Source organism: Xenopus laevis, chromosome 9_10L (genome assembly GCF_017654675.1).
Source record: "Xenopus laevis strain J_2021 chromosome 9_10L, Xenopus_laevis_v10.1, whole genome shotgun sequence".
NCBI classification, from domain to species: domain Eukaryota; kingdom Metazoa; phylum Chordata; class Amphibia; order Anura; family Pipidae; genus Xenopus; species Xenopus laevis.
The window spans coordinates 122203034-122225814 of NC_054387.1; the positions used below are offsets into that span (position 1 = coordinate 122203034).

General features: G+C 44.7%; 1 protein-coding gene across 1 annotated transcript; it reads right to left on the reverse strand.

Moving 5' to 3' along the window:
- Nucleotides 1-3185: 3185 nt before the first annotated feature.
- Nucleotides 3186-5589, reverse strand: rasd1.L (ras related dexamethasone induced 1 L homeolog). The gene is made up of 2 exons (XM_018236624.2): nucleotides 4858-5589; nucleotides 3186-4218 (listed from the first exon to the last, which is right to left on the reverse strand). Exons 1-2 carry the CDS (start codon nucleotides 5177-5179, stop codon nucleotides 3689-3691), a joined length of 852 nt encoding a protein of 283 aa, XP_018092113.1. The 5' UTR covers nucleotides 5180-5589; the 3' UTR covers nucleotides 3186-3688.
- Between the last annotated feature and the right edge of the window lie 17192 nt (nucleotides 5590-22781).

Sequence of the window (22781 nt, forward strand, 5' to 3'; positions counted from 1 at the left end):
TAATACCCATTTAAAGCTCATCTTCCCCTTGAATGCATTTATAAGAAAGCCCCCACACAAATTATTGGGGTGCAATCAGCTCGCTCATGCCGTGATTCCCAGGCTGATAGAAGCCGTTGCATTGTACCAGAAGCCGTCGCATTGTACCAGGTGGAGATAAGCCAGTTGTAAATGCTATATGCCCTAGATGCTGTCCGGCTACAATTGCCCATGGCCTGCCAACAACCATAGCCCGATAGGATCCTAAAAATATGAGCAGTTCTTTCAGGGTATGGAGAACGCCTGGGTCTTAAAGCAATATGGCAGCTCCTGTGTGTATAAATATAAAGAAGGAATCTACTGTGCTTGTCTAAGGCAGGGGTCCCCAACATGTTTTTACACCTTCAAATGTTAACACTAAAGTTGGAGAGCAACATAATTATGCAAAAAGTTCCCGGGGTGCTCAATAAGGGCTGTAATTGGCTCATTGGTAGCCCCCTATGTGGACTGGCAGGCTACAGGAGACTGTATGTTTGGCAGTACATCTGGTTTTTATACAACCAAAACTTACCTCCAAGCCTGGAATTCAAGAATAAGCTCCTGCTTTTAGATCACTGGGGGCAACATCCAAGGGGTCGGAGCGCAACATGTTGCTCACGAGCTACTGGTTGGGGATCACTGGTCTAAGGGAAGATATACAACAAAGGAATATAATCTGCTTGCTTCCAATTATTCCTAAACTTAGCTTCTCAGCAGTACACTGAGCATGTGCAGTACCACTGACACTCTCTAGATGGCCTATCAAGAGCCAAGATTCCATGACACATGATATTCCTGACTCTTAAGCAGCCCAGAGCACACTGAGCATGTGCAGTGCCACTGACACAAAAGATCCAAGATGGGGAACTGCTGGGCTGGGATTATTACTGTTATAGGGCTGCTGAATCTCTGGGCTGTTACAATAAATTCAGTTGTACATTTCCAGTATTTGTAACCATATTTGGAGTTTAGTTCTCCTTTAATCATGACATTACTTTGGTACTTGGAGTTACCCTGCTTGTGATCAGGAGATGCCAATCCTTTGTATACTGTACCTGTAATTTCCTGCAGAGTAGAAAAGATCTGTGCCCTTATAACCACTAATTATAGCACCATGAGCTGCATCTGATCCAGCAGGGCTCCAGCGTAACTATAGCTCCCATTCATCGGTTGGATGTGGCAGAGGAACTGTATGCGAGTCACAGTGCTTTACTATTATATCTCATTGGGTTGAGATGACGGGCAAGTAGTCGACGTTGCCTTAATAGAACTCGGTTTTCTTGGTGGAGGAGCCTTAAGAGATACATCAGGGGCAGCTATAGAGGAACGGGCCCTGCTACTGCTGAAGGATTTGTCCCCTTTTTTTATTCCACTTCTTACCTAAAGTATATCTGAATAGGACAAGGAAAATAGTGGAATAGCTGACTAGCTGCACTCTGATTGGGTAACCTATAGCAATCAAGCAACAGTTGGCATACTGATTAGTTGCTATGGGTTACTGGATAGCAACGCTGCCCATGCCCTGCTTTCTTATATACAGTATCAAAACAATCCAAGCCAGGTACAGGTATGGGACCTGTTATCCAGAATGCTCGGGACCTGGGGTTTTCCGGATAACGGATCTTTCCATAATTTGGGTATTCGTGCCTTATGTCTACTAGAAATTCATTTGAACATTAATTAAACCCAATAGGCTGGTTTTGCTTCCAGTAAGGATTAATTAGATCTTAGTTGGGATCAAGAACAAGATACTGTTTTATTATTACAGAGGAAAAGATAATCATTTTTAAAAATTTGGATAAAATGGAGTCTATGGGAGACAGCCATTCCGTAATTCGGAGCTTTCTGGATATAGGGTTTCCGGATAAGGGATCCTATACCTGTACCTGCAACCTTCCAGCTGCTACTGGTGTGGGCCCCACACACAAGCACCAAACATAATAATCCGGCCACTTGATTATTCAATAGGGCCATATAATTGTCACCCAGCAGCCAAGAGAGGAGCCTGGTCTCACATGCTGGACACATGTTCTTAATCATCCCAAACACACATGGCCCATCTGTGCTGGAATATTCAACAGCGGCTGCTGGTTACCTGGTGAGGAGATCAGTGTGCAGCACACGTGTCTGGGGAACTGCTCCATATGCAAACTGACCAACTGCATCTGCCCTGCACTATCCAGTCTCTGGTGAGAAATGGGTTAATGCTCTTAGTTCTGACTGCTTACCTCTCCTGTCCTGTTATATATATATATATTATATGTATATTATATGACACTGAAGTTCTACGGTGCGTCTAACAAAGGGGTTAATGGGTTTAGTTCAATAAAGAGACAATGAACTAAATAAACCTGCAAAGTGGTTTAGTGCATGTGTAATTCCATGATACTGCCACTAGGTGGCAATGTGAGACAGATAAACTGCTGGCCAGAGTGGCTAAAATTCCTGATGAAAGCATGACTTGGGACTCTGACTCTACTGAGATTTATTGAAGGGGTGACTTATAATTGCATGCCAGAATTCAGCAAACTAGGGGTTAACAGCAGCATTCCATTAGGATATACAAACCCGACTCCACCCTGTTCTTGGGGGCTGCACAGCAACGTGATTAACCCCGAAGTGTGAAAGTGTGTAAAGTACAATTAGAATCATTCCTGCTGAATTTCAAAATTGCGAGTCTCATTTCACCAGGCAGCTCAAACAGAGGATTACAGGGTAACCCTGGGGTGAGTGCTTATTTGTGCCCTGGGTACCCCAGCAGGGTGACTGTTACCCCAATGTTTCTATATATCTGTAACCTTGTTATGAGCTAAGGGGACCCAACCTGAAGGCCAGTTAGGGGGAGATTTGGGGTGAGTGTTTATTTGTACCCTGGGTACCCCTGGAACTATAGCAGGGTGACTGTTACCCCAATGTTTCTATATATCTGTAACCTTATTATGAGCTAAGGGGGCCCAGCCTGAAGGCCAGTTAGGGGGAGATTTGGGGTGAGTGCTTATTTGTGCCCTGGGTACCCCTGGAACTATAGCAGGGTGACTGTTACCCCAAAGTTTCTATGCATCTGTAACCTTGTTATGAGCTAAGGGGACCCAACCTGACTCGTATAACAAAAAGCAGATATTCTCAGATGCCCCATTTGTACCCTCTGATCAAACACAGACATTGACTGGATTTTACTTTTTATTTATTGAGTAGAAAAATAAAGACACTGCAAATAAAGCACAAAGTATAACCACTTTGGATTTGTTCTCATCCAATACTCCGATTGAGGGCACAATGGCACCGTGTAAACAAATCACATTTTTTTCCTTTTGTTTCAATCAGTCCTTGTACAGTTATTAACATTCCTCCTCCCCCACATTGTCCCCAGCCTGGGAGGTTCAACAGATAATAGAGTTTCTCAAAGTAAAGAGTGTCCACTCCACTAGTTCCATCATCACTTTAAAGCTCCTGCACAACTTCAGTGCATCTTGCAACAACGTCTGCCCCATCAGGCTTGATTCTCCTTTTCCACATCAGCCTGACCAGCCACCAGAAGGCATGGAGGGGCAAGTAGAACCCCTCAACGGTCATGCCATCTTGGCTTTGGTTTCTTCCAAAAACGCCACGGTCTTTCTGTGTTTCTCTATGTATATATTTATAAAGGCAACCGTGCCAGATCTGTGAAGTCCTAGCTTATCACACACCTCTCTTTGTCTTTACTCTGGCCGCCTCCTATCGCCTTGGCTCTAATGTACATTAAGTCACTGTGGATACTGGGTCTGCGGGCAAAGGGAGCCACAATGCCATAGGCATCCCCATCCTCTTTGACTTTCTTTCCCTTCAGGGACTTCTTGTGTAGGATCTCACAGTACTGGACAGACACCTTGCGGTGCAGGTCTGGGCTCATCTCGCTGGGCAACTTGGCCATGGTGAAGAGAGCTTTAAACATCTCATCCAGGCTGGAGTTCTTCTTGGCCGACACCTCAAAGTAAGAGCATTTACTGTCCTCTCCAACCAGCTGCTCAATCTCATGAGCTTGCACTTCCCTGTAGAAGTCCCTGTCTACTTTATTCCCGCAGATAACGATGGGAACATCCACGTTCTCCTTGGTTTTGTTCTTGAGACAGGACTTGGTCTCCATAATCTGCTGCTTCAGCCTTTGCACCTCCTCAAAGGAGTCCCTGTTGTCCAGGCTGAAGACCAAGATGAAGACATCTCCTGAAGGAGGAAAGAAGATAAGCAGGTTACCCAACTGTAGAATGTTATACATTGTTGCATTTCTTTTGATGCAAGTGGAAGTGAAAAGGGATAAACTGAATGTGCGCTTCAAAGACAGAAGCTCACGACTTTATGGTAATCTAATCGCAAGAGTGAAGAAGAGCAATTTATTGTTATGGGCAGTCTCCCTGCCTGGGAAGAGGAACCACTTAATGACACTCCCATAATAAAAACCAGATGCAAATGATAAAAGGTACAACAATGGGCACCAAGGGGAACAACTTGATCCACTCTCTACCACTCCCATAATAAAAACCAGATGCAAATGATAAAAGGTACAACAATGGGCACCATGGGGAACCTCTTGATCCACTCTCTACCACTCCCATAATAAAAACAATGTGTGAATGATAAAGGCACCGGCAATACCAGTTTAGAAATTGAAGGTGTTTAGTCAGCATTTACTAGCAGTAGTACACCTGCCCATAATGCCAACTAAACAATTGAGGAATAAGATGGCCAGTAGGGATGAGCAAAATATTTCCCTGCGGAAAATCGCCCATTAACTTCGGGGAAGCGACAATTCGCCCAACACAACCTGACCAGGAAAAGTTGAGCCCAACCAGAAGGAGAACTTACCGGTAAGGATGGAGAGTCTTCTCATGGCCGGGAAGGGGTGGTTGCCCGAGGTGTCCAGGATATCCAGCTGGTAGACCTCTCCCCGAATGCTGTAGAACTTTCGGTGGAAGTCCTCGATGGTCGGCGTGTATTGCTCGTCGAATCGGCCGTTCAAGAAGCGAGACACGATGGAGGTCTTGCCCACCTTGGAGGAGCCCAGGATGACCATGCGGTAACAGTTCTTGGGTGGGATGTTGAGTTCGGTCTCGCTGGGGCACATTTTCTTGATCATTGCGGTGAGGGCGCCTTTAATGGAGCACGAGTCGCTGCGAGCGAGAAGCATTAGATTGAGAGCAAAAGGCGACTGAGAGCTGATCTGATCCCGAGCTCCGAGCTCCGCCGCTTATATAGGGGACGGGGACACGCCCACTGCAACGTCACGGGCAAAACAGAAGCCAGCGCAGCAGAGACTCAGAAATCTACAGAAGTCTGACCGGGGAGGAACAGAGACGCTTCTTCTTACTTCATGCTCTTAGGCACCCTCGCCCTAAACTGCCAGCCATGCAACTGCCACCTCTTACTGCCCATTCCTAGCCCTGAACCCAGGCACATAGTCCTCATATACAGGTTTATACTCTCCCTGGCACTCTCACCCTAATCACTGGCCACTCTCATCCTAATCACTGGCCACTCTCACCCTAATCACTGGCCACTCTCACTCTAATCACTCGCCACTCTCACCCTAAGCACTGGCCACTCTCACTCTAATCACTGGCCACTCTCACCCTTCATAACTGGCCACTCTCACCCTAATCACTGGCCACTCTCACCCTTATAACTGGCCACTCTCACCCTAATCACTGGCCACTCTCACCCTTATAACTGGCAACTCTCACCCTAATCACTGGCCACTCTCACCCTTATAACTGGCCACTCTCACCCTAATAACTGGCCACTCTCACCTTTATAACTGGCCACTCTCACTCTAATCACTGGCCACTCTCACCCTTCATAACTGGCCACTCTCACCCTAATCACTGGCCACTCTCACCCTAAGCACTGGCCACTCTCACCCTAATAACTGACCACTCTCACCCTAATCACTGGCCACTCTCACTCTTATAACTGGCCACTCTCACCCTAATCACTGGCCACTCTCACCCTAATCACTGGCCACTCTCACCTTTATAACTGGCCACTCTCACCCTTATAACTGGCCACTCTCACCCTTATAACTGGGCACATATGTACAGTATTACTTGGTACAATCACACAAAGCACTGGCATGTTTGTAATGGGCACTTCATTAATGACTGGTACCCGGATTTGTAGCTGACAGTTAACTGCAGACGTAGCTGGGCATTTCCAGCCATAGGTGACAGTTGGGAGCTCATTCAATGATCACCTGGGTGATTACACATAATTCTCACTTATCTGCAGCTGGGCACGGGCAGCCATAGGCTCCTGGGCACATAGTAAAGCTGGGGCTCCGACCAGGGGACATAGTGTACATGTGGGCGAATGCCAGTAAGATAGGTAAACATAGGGCTTGTGTATAATAGTCAGTGCCAGTCTGTATTCAGCAGTACAGAGAGCTGGTGCCAATTAGCAGAGAGGGAGAATCAGTATCATTGTGCCAAGCAGAGTATTGGGTCCCCCAGTACCAGACAGCAACAGGGGTTTTCCCACATGATCCAGGGCAGAGCAGCAGGGATTGTATGGGCTGAATGTGCAGTAAGTAGCAGAGCTTCTACACCTGCCTCCTGCACCTCAGATGGGATATCTAAGCACAGAGACAGTAGGGAAGCGACAGAGACGCAAGCGCCAGGGCAGATCCAGCGTCTTTCACCCCCCCCCCCCATTTATTGATATTGTAATCCATGCAGAAAGCAGGCGAGGAACTAACTGATCATTATCCAAGGATTCAGCCGCCTGTAACTGTAATATCAGCATATCTGTCAGTTATTGGCACAGCTCCTGGTTTTACATTGACTCTGGCTACTGTACTTTGTGCTCTAAATGCCCTTCTTTCTGCACATTGCACTGCACTGCACCCCTTTGTGTCCCCTGTACATTGTGTTATAATGTGATTAGTGTCCTGTCCTGTACATTGTACTATACTGCACCATATAGTTCATTCTATTTGCGCAATACATTGTGGCCCTGTACATTATACTGCTCTGTATCGTACTCCTCTCTCTGTGCCCTGTGTATTGTACTGCCCCTCTCTCTGTGCCCTGTGTATTGTACTGCCCCTCTCTCTGTGCCCTGTGTATTGAACTGCTCCTCTCTCTGTGCCCTGTGTATTGTACTGCTCCTCTCTCTGTGCCCTGTGTATTGTACTGCTCCTCTCTCTCTCTGTGCCCTGTGTATTGTACTGCTCCTCTCTCTGTGCCCTGTGTATTGTACTGCTCCTCTCTGTGCCCTGTGTATTGTACTGCGCCCCTCTCTGTGCCCTGTGTATTGTACTGCTCCTCTCTCTGTGCCCTGTGTATTGTACTGCTCCTCTCTCTGTGCCCTGTGTATTGTACTGCGCCCCTCTCTGTGCCCTGTGTATTGTACTGCCCCTCTCTCTGTGCCCTGTGTATTGTACTGCTCCTCTCTCTGTGCCCTGTGTATTGTACTGCCCCTCTCTCTGTGCCCTGTGTATTGTACTGCTCCTCTCTCTGTGCCCTGTGTATTGTACTGCTCCTCTCTCTGTGCCCTGTGTATTGTACTGCTCCTCTCTCTGTGCCCTGTGTATTGTACTGCTCCTCTCTCTGTGCCCTGTGTATTGTACTGCCCCTCTCTGTGCCCTGTGTATTGTACTGCCCCTCTCTCTGTGCCCTGTGTATTGTACTGCTCCTCTCTCTGTGCCCTGTGTATTGTACTGCCCCTCTCTCTGTGCCCTGTGTATTGTACTGCGCCTGTCTCTGTGCCCTGTGTATTGTACTGCTCCTCTCTCTGTGCCCTGTTATGTACTGCCCTCTCTCTGTGCCCTGTTATTGTACTGCGCCTTCTCTGTGCCCTGTGTATTGTACTGCTCCTCTCTCTGTCCCTGTGTTTGTACTGCCCCTCTCTGTGCCCTATTGTACGCTCCTCTCTCTGTGCCCTGTGTATTGTACTGCCCCTCTCTCTGTGCCCTGTGTATTGAACTGCTCCTCTCTCTGTGCCCTGTGTATTGTACTGCCCCTCTCTCTGTGCCCTGTGTATTGTACTGCTCCTCTCTCTGTGCCCTGTGTATTGTACTGCTCCTCTCTCTGTGCCCTGTGTATTACTGTCCTCTCTCTCTCTGTCCTGTATTGTACTGCTCCTCTCTCTTCCCTCATGTATTTGTACTGCTCCTCTCTGTGTGTATTGTACCCCCTGTGTATTGTATACTGCTCCTCTCTCTTGTGCCCTGTGTTATTGTAACTCTCCTCTCTCTCTGCTGTGTTATTGTACTGCGCTCTCTGTGCCCTGTTATTGTACTGCCCCTCTCTCTGTGCCCTGTTAATTGTACTGCGCCTCTCTCTTGCCCTGTGATGTACTGCCCCTCTCTCTGTGCCCTGAGTGTATTACTGCTCCTCTCTCTTGCCCTGTGTATTGTTACTGCTCCTCTCTCGTGCCCTGTGTATTGTACTGCTCCTCCTCTGTGCCCTGTTGTATTGTATGCTCCTCTCCTCTGCTCCTGTGTATTTACTGCCCTCTCTCTGTGCCCTGTGTATTGTACTGCCCCTCTCTCTGTGCCCTGTGATGTACTGCCCTTCTCTGTCCCTGTGTATTGTACTGCCTCTCTCGTGCCTGTGTATTGACTGCCCCTCCTGTGCCCTGTATTGTACTGCCTCCTCTCTCTGTGCCCTGTGTATGTGTACTGCTCCTCTCTCTGTGCCCTGGTATGAACGTGCTCCTCTCTCTGTGCCCTGTGTATTTGAACTTGCTCCTCTCTCTTGCCCTGTGTATGTAACGCCCTCTCGTGCCCTGTGTATTGACTGCTCCTCTCTCTTGCCCTGGTATTGACGCTCCTCTCCTGTGCCCTGTTATGGTACTCCCCTCTCTCTGTCCCTTGTATTGTACTGCTTCTCTCTTGTGCCCTGTGTATTGTACTCTCCGTCTCTCGTGCCCTGTGTATTTAACTGCTCCCTCTCTCTCTCTGGCCTGTGTATTGTACTGCCTCCTCTCTCTGTCCCTGTGTATTGTACTGCTCCTCTCTGTGCCCTGTGTATTGTACTGCCCCTGTCTCTGTGCCCTGTGTATTGTACTGCTCCTCCTCTCTGTGCCCTGGTATGTACTCCCCCTCTGTGCCCTGTGTATTGTACTGCCCCTTCTCTCTGTGCCCTGGTATTGTACTGCTCCTCTCTCTGTGCCCTGTTATTGTACTGCCCTCTCTGTGCCCTTGTATTGTACTGCGCCTCTCTCTGTGCCCTGTGTATTGTACTGCCCCTCTCTCTGCGCCTGTGTATTGTACTGCCCCCCTCTCTGTGCCCTGTAATTGTACTGCTCCTCCTCTCTGTGCCCTGTGTATTGTTACTGCCCCTCTCTGTGCCCTTGTATTGTACTGCCCTCTCCTGTATTGTACTCTCTCTCTCTCTTCCCTTGTATTGTACTGCCCCTCTCTGTGCCCTGTGTATTGTACTGCTCCTCTCTCTGTGCCCTGTTATTGTACTGCCCCTCTCTCGATCCTCTGGTATTGTACTGCTCCTCTCTCTGTTCCCTTGTGTATGTACTGCCCCTCTCTCTGATGTGTATTGTACTGCTCCTCTTCTGGCCTGTGTGTTATTGTACTGCCCCTCTCTCTGTGCCCTGTGTATTGTACTGCTCCTCTCTCTTTGCCTGTGGCTGTCCCTCATCTCTGTCCCTGTGATTGACTCTCCTCTCTCTGTGCCCTGTTATTGTACTGCTCCTCTCTCTCTCTCTGCCCTGTGATTGCACTGCCCCTCTCTGCTGCTGCCCTGGCTATATTACTGCTCCTCTCTCTGTGCCCTGTGTATTGTACTGCTCCTCTCTTCTGTGCCTTGTTATTGTACGCTCCTCCTCTTGCCCTGTTGTCTCTCCTCTCTCTGCCCTGTTATTGTACTCCCCTCTCTGTGCCCTGTGTATTGTACTCTCTCTCTCTGTGCCCGTAGCCCTCTCTGTGCCCTGTGTATTGTACTGCTCCTCTCTCTTGCCCTGTGTATTGTACTGCCCCTCTCTGTGCCCTGTGTAATTTACTGCCCCCTCTCTGTCCCTGTGTATTGTACGCTCCTCTCTCTCCCTGATGATTGTACTGCCCCTCTCTCTGTGCCCTGTGTATTGTACTCTCCCTCTCTGTGCCCTGTGTTGTACTGCCCCTCTCTCTGTGCCCTGTGTATGTACTGCTCCTCTCTCTGTGCCCTGTGATTGTACTGCTCCTCTCTCTGTCCCTGTGTATTGTTACTGCTCCCTCTCTCTGTGCCCTGTTGTATGTGCCCCTCCTCTGTGCCTGTGTATTGTACTGCTCCTCTCTCTGTGCCTGTGTATTGTACTGCTCCTCTCTCGTCGCCCTGTGTATTGTACTTCCCCTCTCTGTCCCTGTTATTTGTACTGTCCTCTCTCTGCCCTGTGTATTGTACTGCTCCTCTCTCTGTGCCCTGTGTATTGTACTGCTCCTCTCTCTGTGCCCTGTGTATTGTACTGCTCCTCTCTCTGTGCCCTGTGTATTGTACTGCTCCTCTCTCTGTGCCCTGTGTATTAGACTGGTGCAATAGGTTCTTTCGATTTATGGCTTTTATTTACAGGAGACAAATCACTACCTGCACCATGGCAGGGAGAATATGTGCTTGCCCTCCAAGCTTACAATCTACACTGTAATCACTTTAGGGGTTCAACGGGGAAAGCTGGTCTCTGTTCTGGCTCATCCACAATCCTCATGTCCTGCATAAAATCCATAGACGCCCTGTTTATCTGTTGAGTCTATGCAAATAGTGCTGGGCATGGGCCAACTCTCTCTCTATCCGATACCTTGTTAATATTTAATATGAATAGTCTTATCTTCCTCTCCAATTTCCAGTCTGCCATTCCAATTCTGTTATTTACCCTTGCATTCTGCCCTCTCATCACTATATAAAGTATTCATTAGAGGAAAGGCTTATTGTACTCATACACTGGCTGCTAATTAGTTTCGAGGCTGCATTGTTATGCTGATTGTATTGTTACTGGCTGCGCCTGCGAATTATGTGTCCTACTTGTACTCCCAAACTTCCCCACTAGAGGGCGCCGGGCAGTGCTCGCTGAATTGGAAAGCAGTGAGAATAGAAGCACAGAACAAGCAGAGACTCTCACAATAATTCCCTATAATGGGGAGAAGTCACATGGAAGCCAATGCCAGTGCCCTTTATTTGTGAGTGTTATTTAAAGGGGATACAAACCCCATAATTTCTTTTTTTTGGCCTAAGGAAAGCAAATGTTATACTGAGCAACTTCCACATATGCATTCATCACTCCTATTCATTGGTTGTAAATAAAAATTGCTATTGAAAGCCGCAACTGTCATTTTCTGTTATTTGTTCTGTTGGTTCTGACTGATGAAACAATGTAGCAGAAGCCACATTGGAAGAATGGAAGGATGCCTTTTTTAATCAGGAGTCGGAATTAGTAATGCAGGGGATATAAACAGCCAGACAAATACTGCTCTCAATAGCAATGACATTTAGTAGTAAATGGATATCGGGAATTGGCTAGAATTAAGGCAAAATGTAATATATGGTTTTACTTCCCCTTTAACTTCCTTGTTCTGCAGATCACCAGCTTAGGAAAATTAGGAGGAGAAAGGAAAAAGAATTCCAACCGCAAGGCAAAGCTTGTGTTTCATATGCAGCCAAAGGTGACAAAGGTCCTAATGAGGACCGAAACGTTGATGCGATGTAGTAAAATAAAGAGGTGAAGATTTTTTACATGAGTGTGCCGGTTTCGATATTTGTGGATATATATATATATTTATTAGAAGGCCAAGTAAAACCAGTGGTATATAGAGGGAGAATTCCTTAGAATGCACCAAGACAAGGGCACTGGCTGCAGCTAAGGCATTGTGGGTACGGTAAGACAAGAGGGGGCTTAGAATCAAGGACAAGGGCTGCCAGGGAATGCTGGGAGTTGTAGTTCAATGACAGCTGCAGTTCAGGTGATAAACATGGAACCTCAGAGTGAGTGCTTGTCCACATGACAGGTCACACCTCCTAATCTTGTCCAGCCCAATGGGACCTTTTTGTTGTTGCTGAACTACAGTTCTCTCGCCAGGTCAGTTCTCACATCAGTTGCTCCTTTAGCCAGTGACATTAGTAAATAACCCTTTTTCTGTTTATTGCCCAACAGTAAACAGGAGCCTCAGTAATTAGCTTTGTAAGGGGTTGGAGCCCCCCAGTATAATATCCAGGGACCCCCAGGTTGCTCGGTGCTCCCGTTCCCCTCTAGGAAGCAGCAGGAGATGGAAACAGAATAAGGGAGTCAGGCTCGTTAGGGAAACAAATGGGATTTTAATTGGCTTTTATCATCCAAATGTGATTATTAATAAACTGAAATCAGCTATAAATAGGGGTCAGGGAGTCTGTCCATAATGGTGTCTGGCATGGAAAGTCATTAGAGTTGCTTTAATAGCAAGTCACTTTGTGGCACTTTGGGTCTTTGTCCTGTGCCTGGGGGTAATGGGGGTCCCAGACACCTCAATCTGAAGGAGAAACACTGTATTAGAGCTCAGCACAGACATAACAGTGAGTGTTCCATGCAGAATGTGCTTTCTGCTCCCCAGTGTATCAGACAGGGGGTGGGACTTCCTTTGAGCCGTTCTCAGCTTTGATTGGCAGGTGCAACCTCCTATTTGCTCTCAGGCCGTGCAACAGGGAGAAACCAACCCCCAAATCAGGGGTGTAACTACAGAGGAAGCAGACCATGTGGCCACAGGGGGGCCCTGGAAGTATAGAGGGCCCCATGTGACCCTAATTAATGTGCTATTTCAACACATTTTGGTAAAAAATGTTAATCTCTGGGGGCTCTAAAATGAATTTGCTGTGGGGCCCAGTAACTTCTAATTACGCCACTGCCCCCAACTCGCTGGAAAGGATAAAGCCTTCTCCTTAGCCATGTTTGGGTTCAAATTAACAGCAAATTGGGGACATTTACTAAGTGAGAAATCTGCAGCCAGAAGTGTTGTGTTCCATGTCTAGACTCTATCGCTGCCATTAGTTTAGACTGTGTTGCTTTAAAAGACAGACCCAGAGGGTACAAGGAGCCCCACACAATAACCAATCAATGCCCCAGAGACAAATGTCATTGTCGTAGTAACAGAATCTTCATTTTCACACATTTCTCCATTTTTCCCTCTGGATAATTGAATTCCAAAGACACTGTCCATTGTTGTCATGCACAGACTCTTCATTTCCCCCATTGTGACGTCAGCAGTTTGTGTGTCAGTATCACACCCTCACGAGCCTCAACTGGTGATACCCCCTGGGTTTCTGTTGGATATCACAGTTTCCTACAGACTTCTCATTGGCTACAATAAAGCAAGTGCCTGCAACAGGGAGTAGGGATACCCAGTGTACAAGGTTACTACTAGCAACCAAACAACTGCCTTTATAAGGAACTATTGAGGGCACACAGAGTAAAGGGGCACATTACACATGTTACTGCTTTACACCATACTGCACTTATGATCTGGGCTGAAATCGGGGTACAGTGGGGGATCCAATCAGGGGCCCCTGTGGCCCCAAGAGATGCAAAAAGGTTAATTGGTCAATAAGGGATGGGGGCGCTTGTGGGGTGGTTGATCATGGGTGCAGTTTAGGCATAGTGGAGCGTGGCCAGTGCACCATGGACATGACCATGTGGTGGCTGGGTAGGGGAGTGATGGACAAATTATTGGGGACCACTGTAGGGGGAGCATACCTCCCAACTGTCCCGTTTTCAGAGGGACAGTCGCTCTTTTGGCAGCTCAACCCGCAGTCCCTCGTTTGTACTGGAAAGTCCCTATTTTCCCTGCACTGAACAGCCAGAAAAAGAAACAAAGTTTCTAACTTAATTGGCTTTTGGCAGAGAGCCCAGAACAGCCACAACAGCAGATAAGATTCTTTGTAACAATTTTGAGATAAGCAAATAAGTAATTGTAACAATAAAAGATAAGAGGTCTCTTGGAAAAAGTTAGGCTCACAGCTTAAAGGCCAATTCACCTTCATTAGCAAAACTGTAATAACTGAAAACAAAACACAGAAATTTGTTCAAACTTTCATAACCTGCCAAATTTTGTAAAATGAACATGGTAATTAGGGGGTGTGGCCACAAAAAAGGGCGGAGCACACCAACATTTTTTTCCATTTTTTTTTATTTCCAAGATGTTAGGAGGTATGGGGGGAGGGCTGTGCATAGAATACTACTGAACTTCAGCACCCTGCACGGCATGGCGAGTTGTGCAATGTACAGTAGGATGGGGGTGCTGGCAATGAATTAAAAGGGTACAGAAGGGGTGCGCAGTGTTCTGAAGGGACACAAGAACTTTTGCTGCAGGTTGGGTTGCCACCTTTTCTGGAAAAAAATACCAGCCTTCCTATATATTTATCTTTTTTTTACCGGCCAGGTGGCAACCCTAGCTGCAGGCACTTTACAGTATATGGCAGTGACACGGGGGCTTTGCAGAGTATTGCAGGGGCACTAGAGGTTGGGACTATAATATTTAAATGTAGGAGAAGCTGGGGGGGAGGGCGGCTGATTTTGAGACCAGCTAATTGGAATATGGGGGTTTATTAGCTGCCAGACATGCACATTGTGCTCCAAACAACAGTACGACTTCCATAAAAGATGAATCAGATCTATCAAGAGTCCTTTCTCCCAAATCTAATCAGGGAATTACTGCACCGACGCTTCTCTAGTTTGTCTCATAAATCAGATTAATGGCCTTTCTGCTTTCAGACAATGTCACTGCCATGTGCCCCCTCTGAACTGGTACCAGCCGCCAAACCATGGGATTTCTCCAGTCATTGCTGCTTCTACTGATAAGTCTGTAACCCTTTACTGTCCAATCTAATATCTGCTGTGGATTTGTTTCATTTGCCTTGCTAAGCTTTCTTATTCCTCCTGCTTAAGGGAACAGTAACACCAAAAAATGAAAGTGTATTAGTAATGAAAATATAATGTATGGATTGTGCTGCACTGGTAAAACTGGTGTGTTTGCTTCAGAAAGACTACTATAGTTTATATAATGAAGCTGCTGTGTAGCCATGGAGGCAGCCATTCAAGCACAGGATACACAGTAGATAACAGATAAGTACTACTATAGTTTATATAAACAAGCTGCTGTGTAGCCATGGGGGCAGCCATTCAAGCACAGGATACACAGTAGATAACAGATAAGTACTACTATAGTTTATATAAACAAGTTGCTGTGTAGCCATGGGGGCAGCCATTCAAGCACAGGATACACAGTAGATAACAGATACGTTCTGAAGAATCCCATTGTATACTACAGAGCTTATCTGTTATCTGCTGTGTATCCTGTGCCTTTTCTCCTTTTCAGCTTTGAATGGCTGCTCCCATGGCTACACAGCAGCTTGTTTATATAAACTATAGTAGTACTTACCGAGGCTGGAGATAGGTTACAAGTTGCCTAGGGGTGCACCAGCTATAAATCTGGCCCTGATTGTCATTCCATTAAAACACTTTAATTTTTTTGGTGTCACGGTTCCTTTAAGGTCTCTTAATGCTGCACTGACACCAACAATGCATTCCAGATAGAGGGGTATGTGCAAAGTCCAACACATGGATCCAAAGCACCATGATTCTTCTTGCAATTTTCACCCTGTCCTACATGTAGCTTAGGAGTGATTTACTACTGCACAGGAACACAGGAGTTAATGGAGTCCACACTGGGAGCACATACTGAAATATCCATGAGTGAGGGCCCTTAGGTGCAGGTAGCTTACAAAGACAAAAGCAGCTGTGGGTGATACTATGGCTTCCCATTATATGTACCTACCTTGTGTGTCATTCAGACGTTCAAGCTGAAGAGAACTAATGTACCCAGGTGCTAGAAAGCCTTGTACTTACCTCTTGCCTATGGCAGATTCTCAGACTTGACTGCCAGTTGCCCAAATGTGCTATTCCATGAACCATGGACCTTGCACCACTGAACAGACTGCAGAATATATTGCCCCATGTGCAGAAGGTAAATCAAGGACCCTAAGTGTGCAGGAGATTAGTTGCCCAGAGAAGCATCGATTTACCACTAGCGATTAATCTCCTGGTATGTCACTGCCCTAAGAGTTGCAATTCTGAGCCGCTAGTATCCTGAGCCACTCTGAGTTGAGTATTCTGTTACAGAGTCGTAAAGCAAAGCACAACTGTTGCTCTCAATGAGCTGGTAGCAAAATAGATTTCTGATTGGTGGCTATGGGTTACTATACCTGGACAATTGTTACACTCAGTGAAGCCTACACTACCTCTTCACTTCCCTCTTGGTTTAGTGGAGCAGTTAAACCAATGTAAACAGCACAAGGGACATCCCATCATAGTATATTTATCTCCCTCCACCTCTAACGAACCTTCCGTAAACAGATTGTCAGCTGATCTCTAGATGGCAATGAAGCTCGGATCTCACCTGTGCCCCAAATAAAGCAATAATGATGATGAGGAGGAGGAGGAAATTGAGATCAGTGACCCTGTCAGTTAATCTGACACAAGCCTTTCCCTGTAGAAAGCTACTCACACTAATTAGGAAGGGAAAATCCCCCCGCAGGTCAGTCTGCCCTGACACCATAGAAAAGCCTGGAGGTGGACGGAGAAACTGTTGGGAGGAGAAACAGAAGGTGTTTCATGCAGGGTTGTTGCTACAAACTTGCTTCTATTCTCCCATAAACCTCCTATTGTGTTATAATCAATTCACACAAGAGAGCACAACCAATCAATGACCCAGCTACAGCAAAGGAGCCAATGATTAGCACACCCATTCATTTCACTATAATGAATAAATCCTAATAACCTATCTGATATACTCGACTTACACTCCTAGCCTTGTGTTTCAGGTTTAGAGAATAAGCACAATAATCTGCTCGGAGACAATCTAATTCAACCAGAGCATTAAAAATTCAGAGGGAAGCAACGCCTGCAACTTTTCCACTCACAATGCCGAGGGTGCTTATTTATTTATAAAGTATTTATACCCAGTAGTACCCACACTATCCTGACAATTTAGATCAATAAGGGCACAATACAGAAGGCGGAGCTGGCAGTCACAACCCACGGTTCACCTAATGTTAGAAGCGGCTGAAGGGCTCTGAATTCAGTGGGAATAAACACAAAATTCAGACAATCAATTCTAATTGTAACAAATTGACTTGATAGAGAGGAAACCTGAGACGTTGGGTAATACAAGCCGCAAGCACAGAGCAATCGGGCAGAAATATTATGTTTTAGGGCAGGTGATACATTAGGCTGGGAGTTTGATCCAACTAACCCCCACAAACACACACTCTGCTGTTTTGGTACTTGGAAACCCAATATCATTCATGGTCAGAATGTTAAGGTGGGTCTGTTCTCTTCCCTGTGGTGACACTTGGTACGGACCAGCAGCAGGTGAAATAATCTGTACTGTACTAATTCACTGTTATTGGTAGAGCCCTAATAAGGATGAGGCTTTAGATGCAGGTGTGATTGTAAAAACTGTCTGTTCAGATTAAGACCTTACTCACTATCATCACTAATGTCCTAGGGATAAGGAAAGGATTTGGCTATTGTGAGATGCATCCAGTGATGTTGTATGTCATTATAGCACTTGGTGTGCAGGAATGCTTAAATCTGATCAAATGCAGGTCACAATATATTAAATGCTGACAGGTTCCTTCTTATGATGAGTGGAAAAAGACTATTGTTTAGCCTACACACTAGCAAGATCACTGCCGGGGACTATAGACCTGCAAGCATGACATCAATCAATCAATCATGGGAAGCATCATGGTATTCTTAAAGAGGTTGGTGGAAGGCTCTTCTGGGATTTGAACCAGGGTTGTAACAAGAAAGTGACACGTGATTGGACACCTGTAACCAAGTGATCCGTCTGCATATCAAAGCAAGCCAGTTCGGGAAGTGGCAATTAAAAAAGTAACTTTTACTAAAACGTAACTTTTAATATATTATCCAATAAGAAAACGCTCACTGACACACCCTCTACCCAGCCAAGTCTCAGGTAGTGCTGGACAATGTCCATAAAACCACACAAAATTAAAAACCAGACATGGTGGACAAACAGAGTAACCGTGGAGGCAACCCCTCCTTGGTGCTTATTAGCACATTACACGCTCCACCATAGGTGGACACTACAGTCGGGCATAGGTGGACAGTGGGGTGCCAAGCTCCCACTTGGTCCCGACGTAGATAGGCAGGAATTGCACGAGGGAACCAATTTGGAAGGGAGGGAGCGGGCGTCAGAAGACTCCACATTGGTGGAGCGTGTAATGTGCTAATAAGCACCAAGGAGGGGGTTGCCTGAGAGGGACATGGATTTCACTGAATGTGGACTTGACTTGATTCTTGGGGGCAAAGTGGCACTGTACAGTCCATGGCATTCGGGAATTACATAGCTGGCATGTAATTATACCTGGCGCGTTTTATGCTTTCTATGCCAAACCACTCTTACCTTCATATTGTCCATGATTTTATGGGACAGTTCTATTTTGTGAGCTTACCTGAAATTGGTTAGGGCGTATCACTAAAATAAGTACTGTAGATGTGGTCAAGGCCGATCTGTGTGGTATGAGTATGTGGTTTCATATACTCTAAACTGGTTCCTATAACCCACTTTCCTGGTTTTAGGAACCAGTCTTTGGGAATTGGTTATAGACCAGAGAGGCGTAGGGTTGGTACTCCAGGTAGGACACTAATGTTTCCTTAAAACTTAGAATGAACTAGAGCTAAAGAATTAAAGTGCAGAAAAGTACAGAGTGATACCAGTGCTGATGAGGACACTTGTCACATCTGTGCGGCTCAGTCCTATCTGGTCGCCTTGCGAGGTGGTTTAAGGCTGCGCTTGGAATGGATGGAGTTTGGCAGCTGAAAGTGGAGCATCTGGCGTGAAGAACAGTTAATATAACCTAATGGCATAACTTGTTGTATAGTCAGAGAAGAAAGAGAAATGTGATGCTGAAAGACAAAAACTCATTAGCTACATTGGACTTTGGCACCTCCTTTCTTCTCATTTAGCCAGGGAATATAAAGTACCATCTATACAGTACCAGGGTTCCCCCAAGGGAAAGCACTACTGGGGTTCAACCTGCAGGTTGTATTATCGGGCACGATACAACTTTATTTATGTTGCAAATTTTATTCCATCTTACAATTCCTATCACTTACAGATAAACTGCCCAGAAGCCTGGGGCAGCGGCAGGAGGGCTCAGCCTGAAGCCCAAGTTAGGGCTGATTTGGGAAGAATGCCTGTTTGCTCTCCGAGGTACAACAAGGAGCCCACATCTACTAGTCTTGGAGCCATGGCTGATACAAAAGTGTTTCATTATATGTGTTACCTGGTTAGTTTTTGGCCCAGACCAAAGGTTTGATCTCCAAGGAGGACTTGATCAATGAATTGTAACCTACTGAGGAAGCCATTGCAGGAGGCCATCTAAGCAGCTTAAAAAGTGGTTTCCATGATGACTTTACTTAAGGTTCAAACCATTATGGGGGTAAATCTTGCACTATGCAACTTTATTTATTTTGCAAGTTTTATCCATCTTAGTATTCCTATCACTTCCTTACAGATAAACTGTCCAGGAGCAGGAGGGCTCAGCCTAAAGGCCAGTTAGGACTGATTTGGGAAGTATCCCTGTTTGCTGTTCAAGATAAATAGGAAGCCCACATCTACTAGTCTTGGAGCCATGGCTGATACATGAGCGTTTCATTATATTTGTTACCTGGTTAGTTAAGGGTTGGCACAGACCAAAGGTTTGATCAATGAATTGTAACCTACTGAAGGAAGCCATTGCAGGAGGCCATCTAAGCAGCTTAAAAAGTTGTTTCCATGATGACTTTACGAAACCATTATGGGGGTAAATTTTAGTTACAAAGTTTTCCCCAGGTCAAGTATCCAACAACAGCCAATCAGGAGGTAGCATTTACTAGTCAGCCACAAAAGCAGACATCTGATTGGTTGCTATAAGTCAATAGACCTGGGGAAACTTTGCTCTTTTAATTACATTGCCCCTTAGTGTCTAAAACAAATGTTCGATGTAAGTCAAAAGAAAACCAATGGCCCTACAGTAATCAGGATACAGGAAGCAATGGTTTTCCCCTGAGTCACCTGACATGTCTTTTAATTAAGTAAAAGCAAACATCTGATGGTATGAATGGAATGCACAATATCTTCCTCCCGTCTGTAAACATCTCATGATGCAACATGGACATCAAGTAAGAGCGAGGTGTTGATCTTGCCCCAAATCCAAACAGGGCACACGTTATTAAAATGAGCTTTCCAAAAATTAACATTTTACATGCACAGCTAATCAGTACTCCGATGGGCCTATCTATGAATCCTCATTTTTTTTGGTCGAGTTTTTTAGGGGAAAATTTTTTTTGAAATTTATTATGCCCCAAAGCTGCTAAAAATCCGAATCCAAAAATGACTCCATCTCAAACCTGTCGAGGTAGAAGTCAAAGGCAGATGCCCCTTTTACAATCTGAAGATGTCTATTCCCATTGTAATTGTACGGTAATCTGAAAAAGTCTGGGTTTTCGCACAACTGGAAGAAATTATACGATTCGGACATCAAATTAGAAAAAGTGGTACGATTCGAATTGTCATATGACACCAATTTTTTCGAGCTGATTTTCTGATAAATGAGTTAAATTCATGGATGAGAGTTAGGTCGACTTTGTTTTAATAAAAAAGATGGGATAAATTTCAGTTTTTAGTAATTACCTGAAAGACACCCATGGATAGTAAATACAGTAGCAAAAATAATAATTAATAAAAGTAAAGATATTTATTAGGATGTTTTGGTTAAACTTTATTATTATTAAATATTTTTAACAGAGACGTCATGAAACGCGTAAAGCGTATGATCCACGGTTCAATGATGTGATGTATTGGATTTGTTTAAAGATGGACTATTAAAGGTGAAATTTTATTTATTAACTTCCTATTGGTTGCTTTGTGTTTTTTGAGATTTCCAATATATGTGCACCAGTGGGGGACAGGTTAGACGTGAAGCACGGAGGTGAGCTATTATGGTTGGGGTATCGCTCCTTTGAAAATGGATGTAACTAATGGTTACAATACAGGTATGGGACCTGTTATCCAAAATGCTTTGATCTTGGGGTTTTCTTGAGTAGGAGAAACAACAGCCTGCCAGAAAGCAGTCCCATCCTAAAGTGCTGGTTCTATCTGAAATCACATGACCAGACAAAATGACCTGAGATGCACCTACACACCAATATTACAACTAAAGAAATACACTTGCTGGTTCAGGAATAAATTTTATATTGTAGAGTGAATTATTTGCAGTATAAACTACATCATAAAAATCATGACAGAATCCCTTTAAGTTAACTTAGTATTTTATAGAATGGTCATTTCTAAGCAACTTTTCAACTGGTCTTCATTTTTTATAGTTTTTTATTTTTTTGCCTTCTTCTTCTGACTCTTTCCAGCTTTCAAATGGGGGTCACTGACCCAATATTAAAAAAATGCTCTGTAAGGCTACACATTTATTGTTATTGTTACTATTTATTACTCATCTTTCTATTCAATACTCTCTTATTCATATTCCAGGCTCTTATTCAAATCAATGCATGTTGCTGGGGTAAATTGGACCATAGCAACCATACTGCTGAAACTACAAACTGGAGAGCTGCTGAATAAAAAGCTCAATAACTCAATAAACCACAAATAATAAAAAATGAAAACCAATTGCAAATTGTCTCAGAATATCACTCTCTACATCATACTAAAAGTTAACTCAAAAGTGAACATCCCCTTTAAATACGTTGGATAGCATCTGTGGCATAGAAAGCTTTGAATGTGTTGGATAAACCATTTAGAATATATGAGATAGAATGGTAAGACATAGCTGGTGAGAATGTATGAGTTCTAAAAATTAGCCTACATGGAAGACTATGTAGAATTTATGGGATAGCTCAATTAGAATATATTGAGTAGACTGTATACGACAGAGTGGCCAGAATGTGTAGGATAGAATGATTAGAATATTTTGGATAGAATGATTAGAATATATGGGATATAATGTTTAGAATATATGGGATAGAATGATTAGAATATATAGGATAGAATGATTAGAATATATGGAATAGAGTGATTAGAATATATTGGATAGAATGATTAGAATATATGGGATAGAATGATTAGAATATATGAGATAGAATGTTCAGAATATATTGGATAGAATGATTAGAATATATGGGATAGAATGATTAGACTATATTGGATAGAATAATCAGAATATATGGGATAGAATGATTAGAATATATGGGATAGAATGATTAGAATATATTGTATTGACTGATTAGAGTATATGGGATAGTATGATAAGAGTATATTGGATAGAATGATTAGAATATATGGGATAGAATGATTAGAATATATTGGATAGAATTATTAGAATATATGGGATAGAGTGATCAGAAGATGCATAGCAAGTGTCGAATAGAAAGAGAATTTGAGGGAAAGAAAGAATGTTCATAGTGCAGCAGAGGCATCTGAATGGTGTTTATCTAAGGGGTCCCCATGATGCCAGGTTGGGATGAAAACTGACCAATTACCCAACCACATTGTTCTGGGTTTAGAAAACTTGCGGCTCCTAAGGAGGCCTTTCTTCTGTTTAATCCACAATGTTTCTTTATCCTTGGAGACTGGCGTTTGAGGAAGAGTGAATTCATGAGGTCAGCCCATGATGCTTTGCTCCTGTGAGTCAGGATGGTGTAGGAATCTCTCTCAGTAGGGGTATCAGCTGCTCTAAGTCCCATACAAACAACTGGAATGTTAC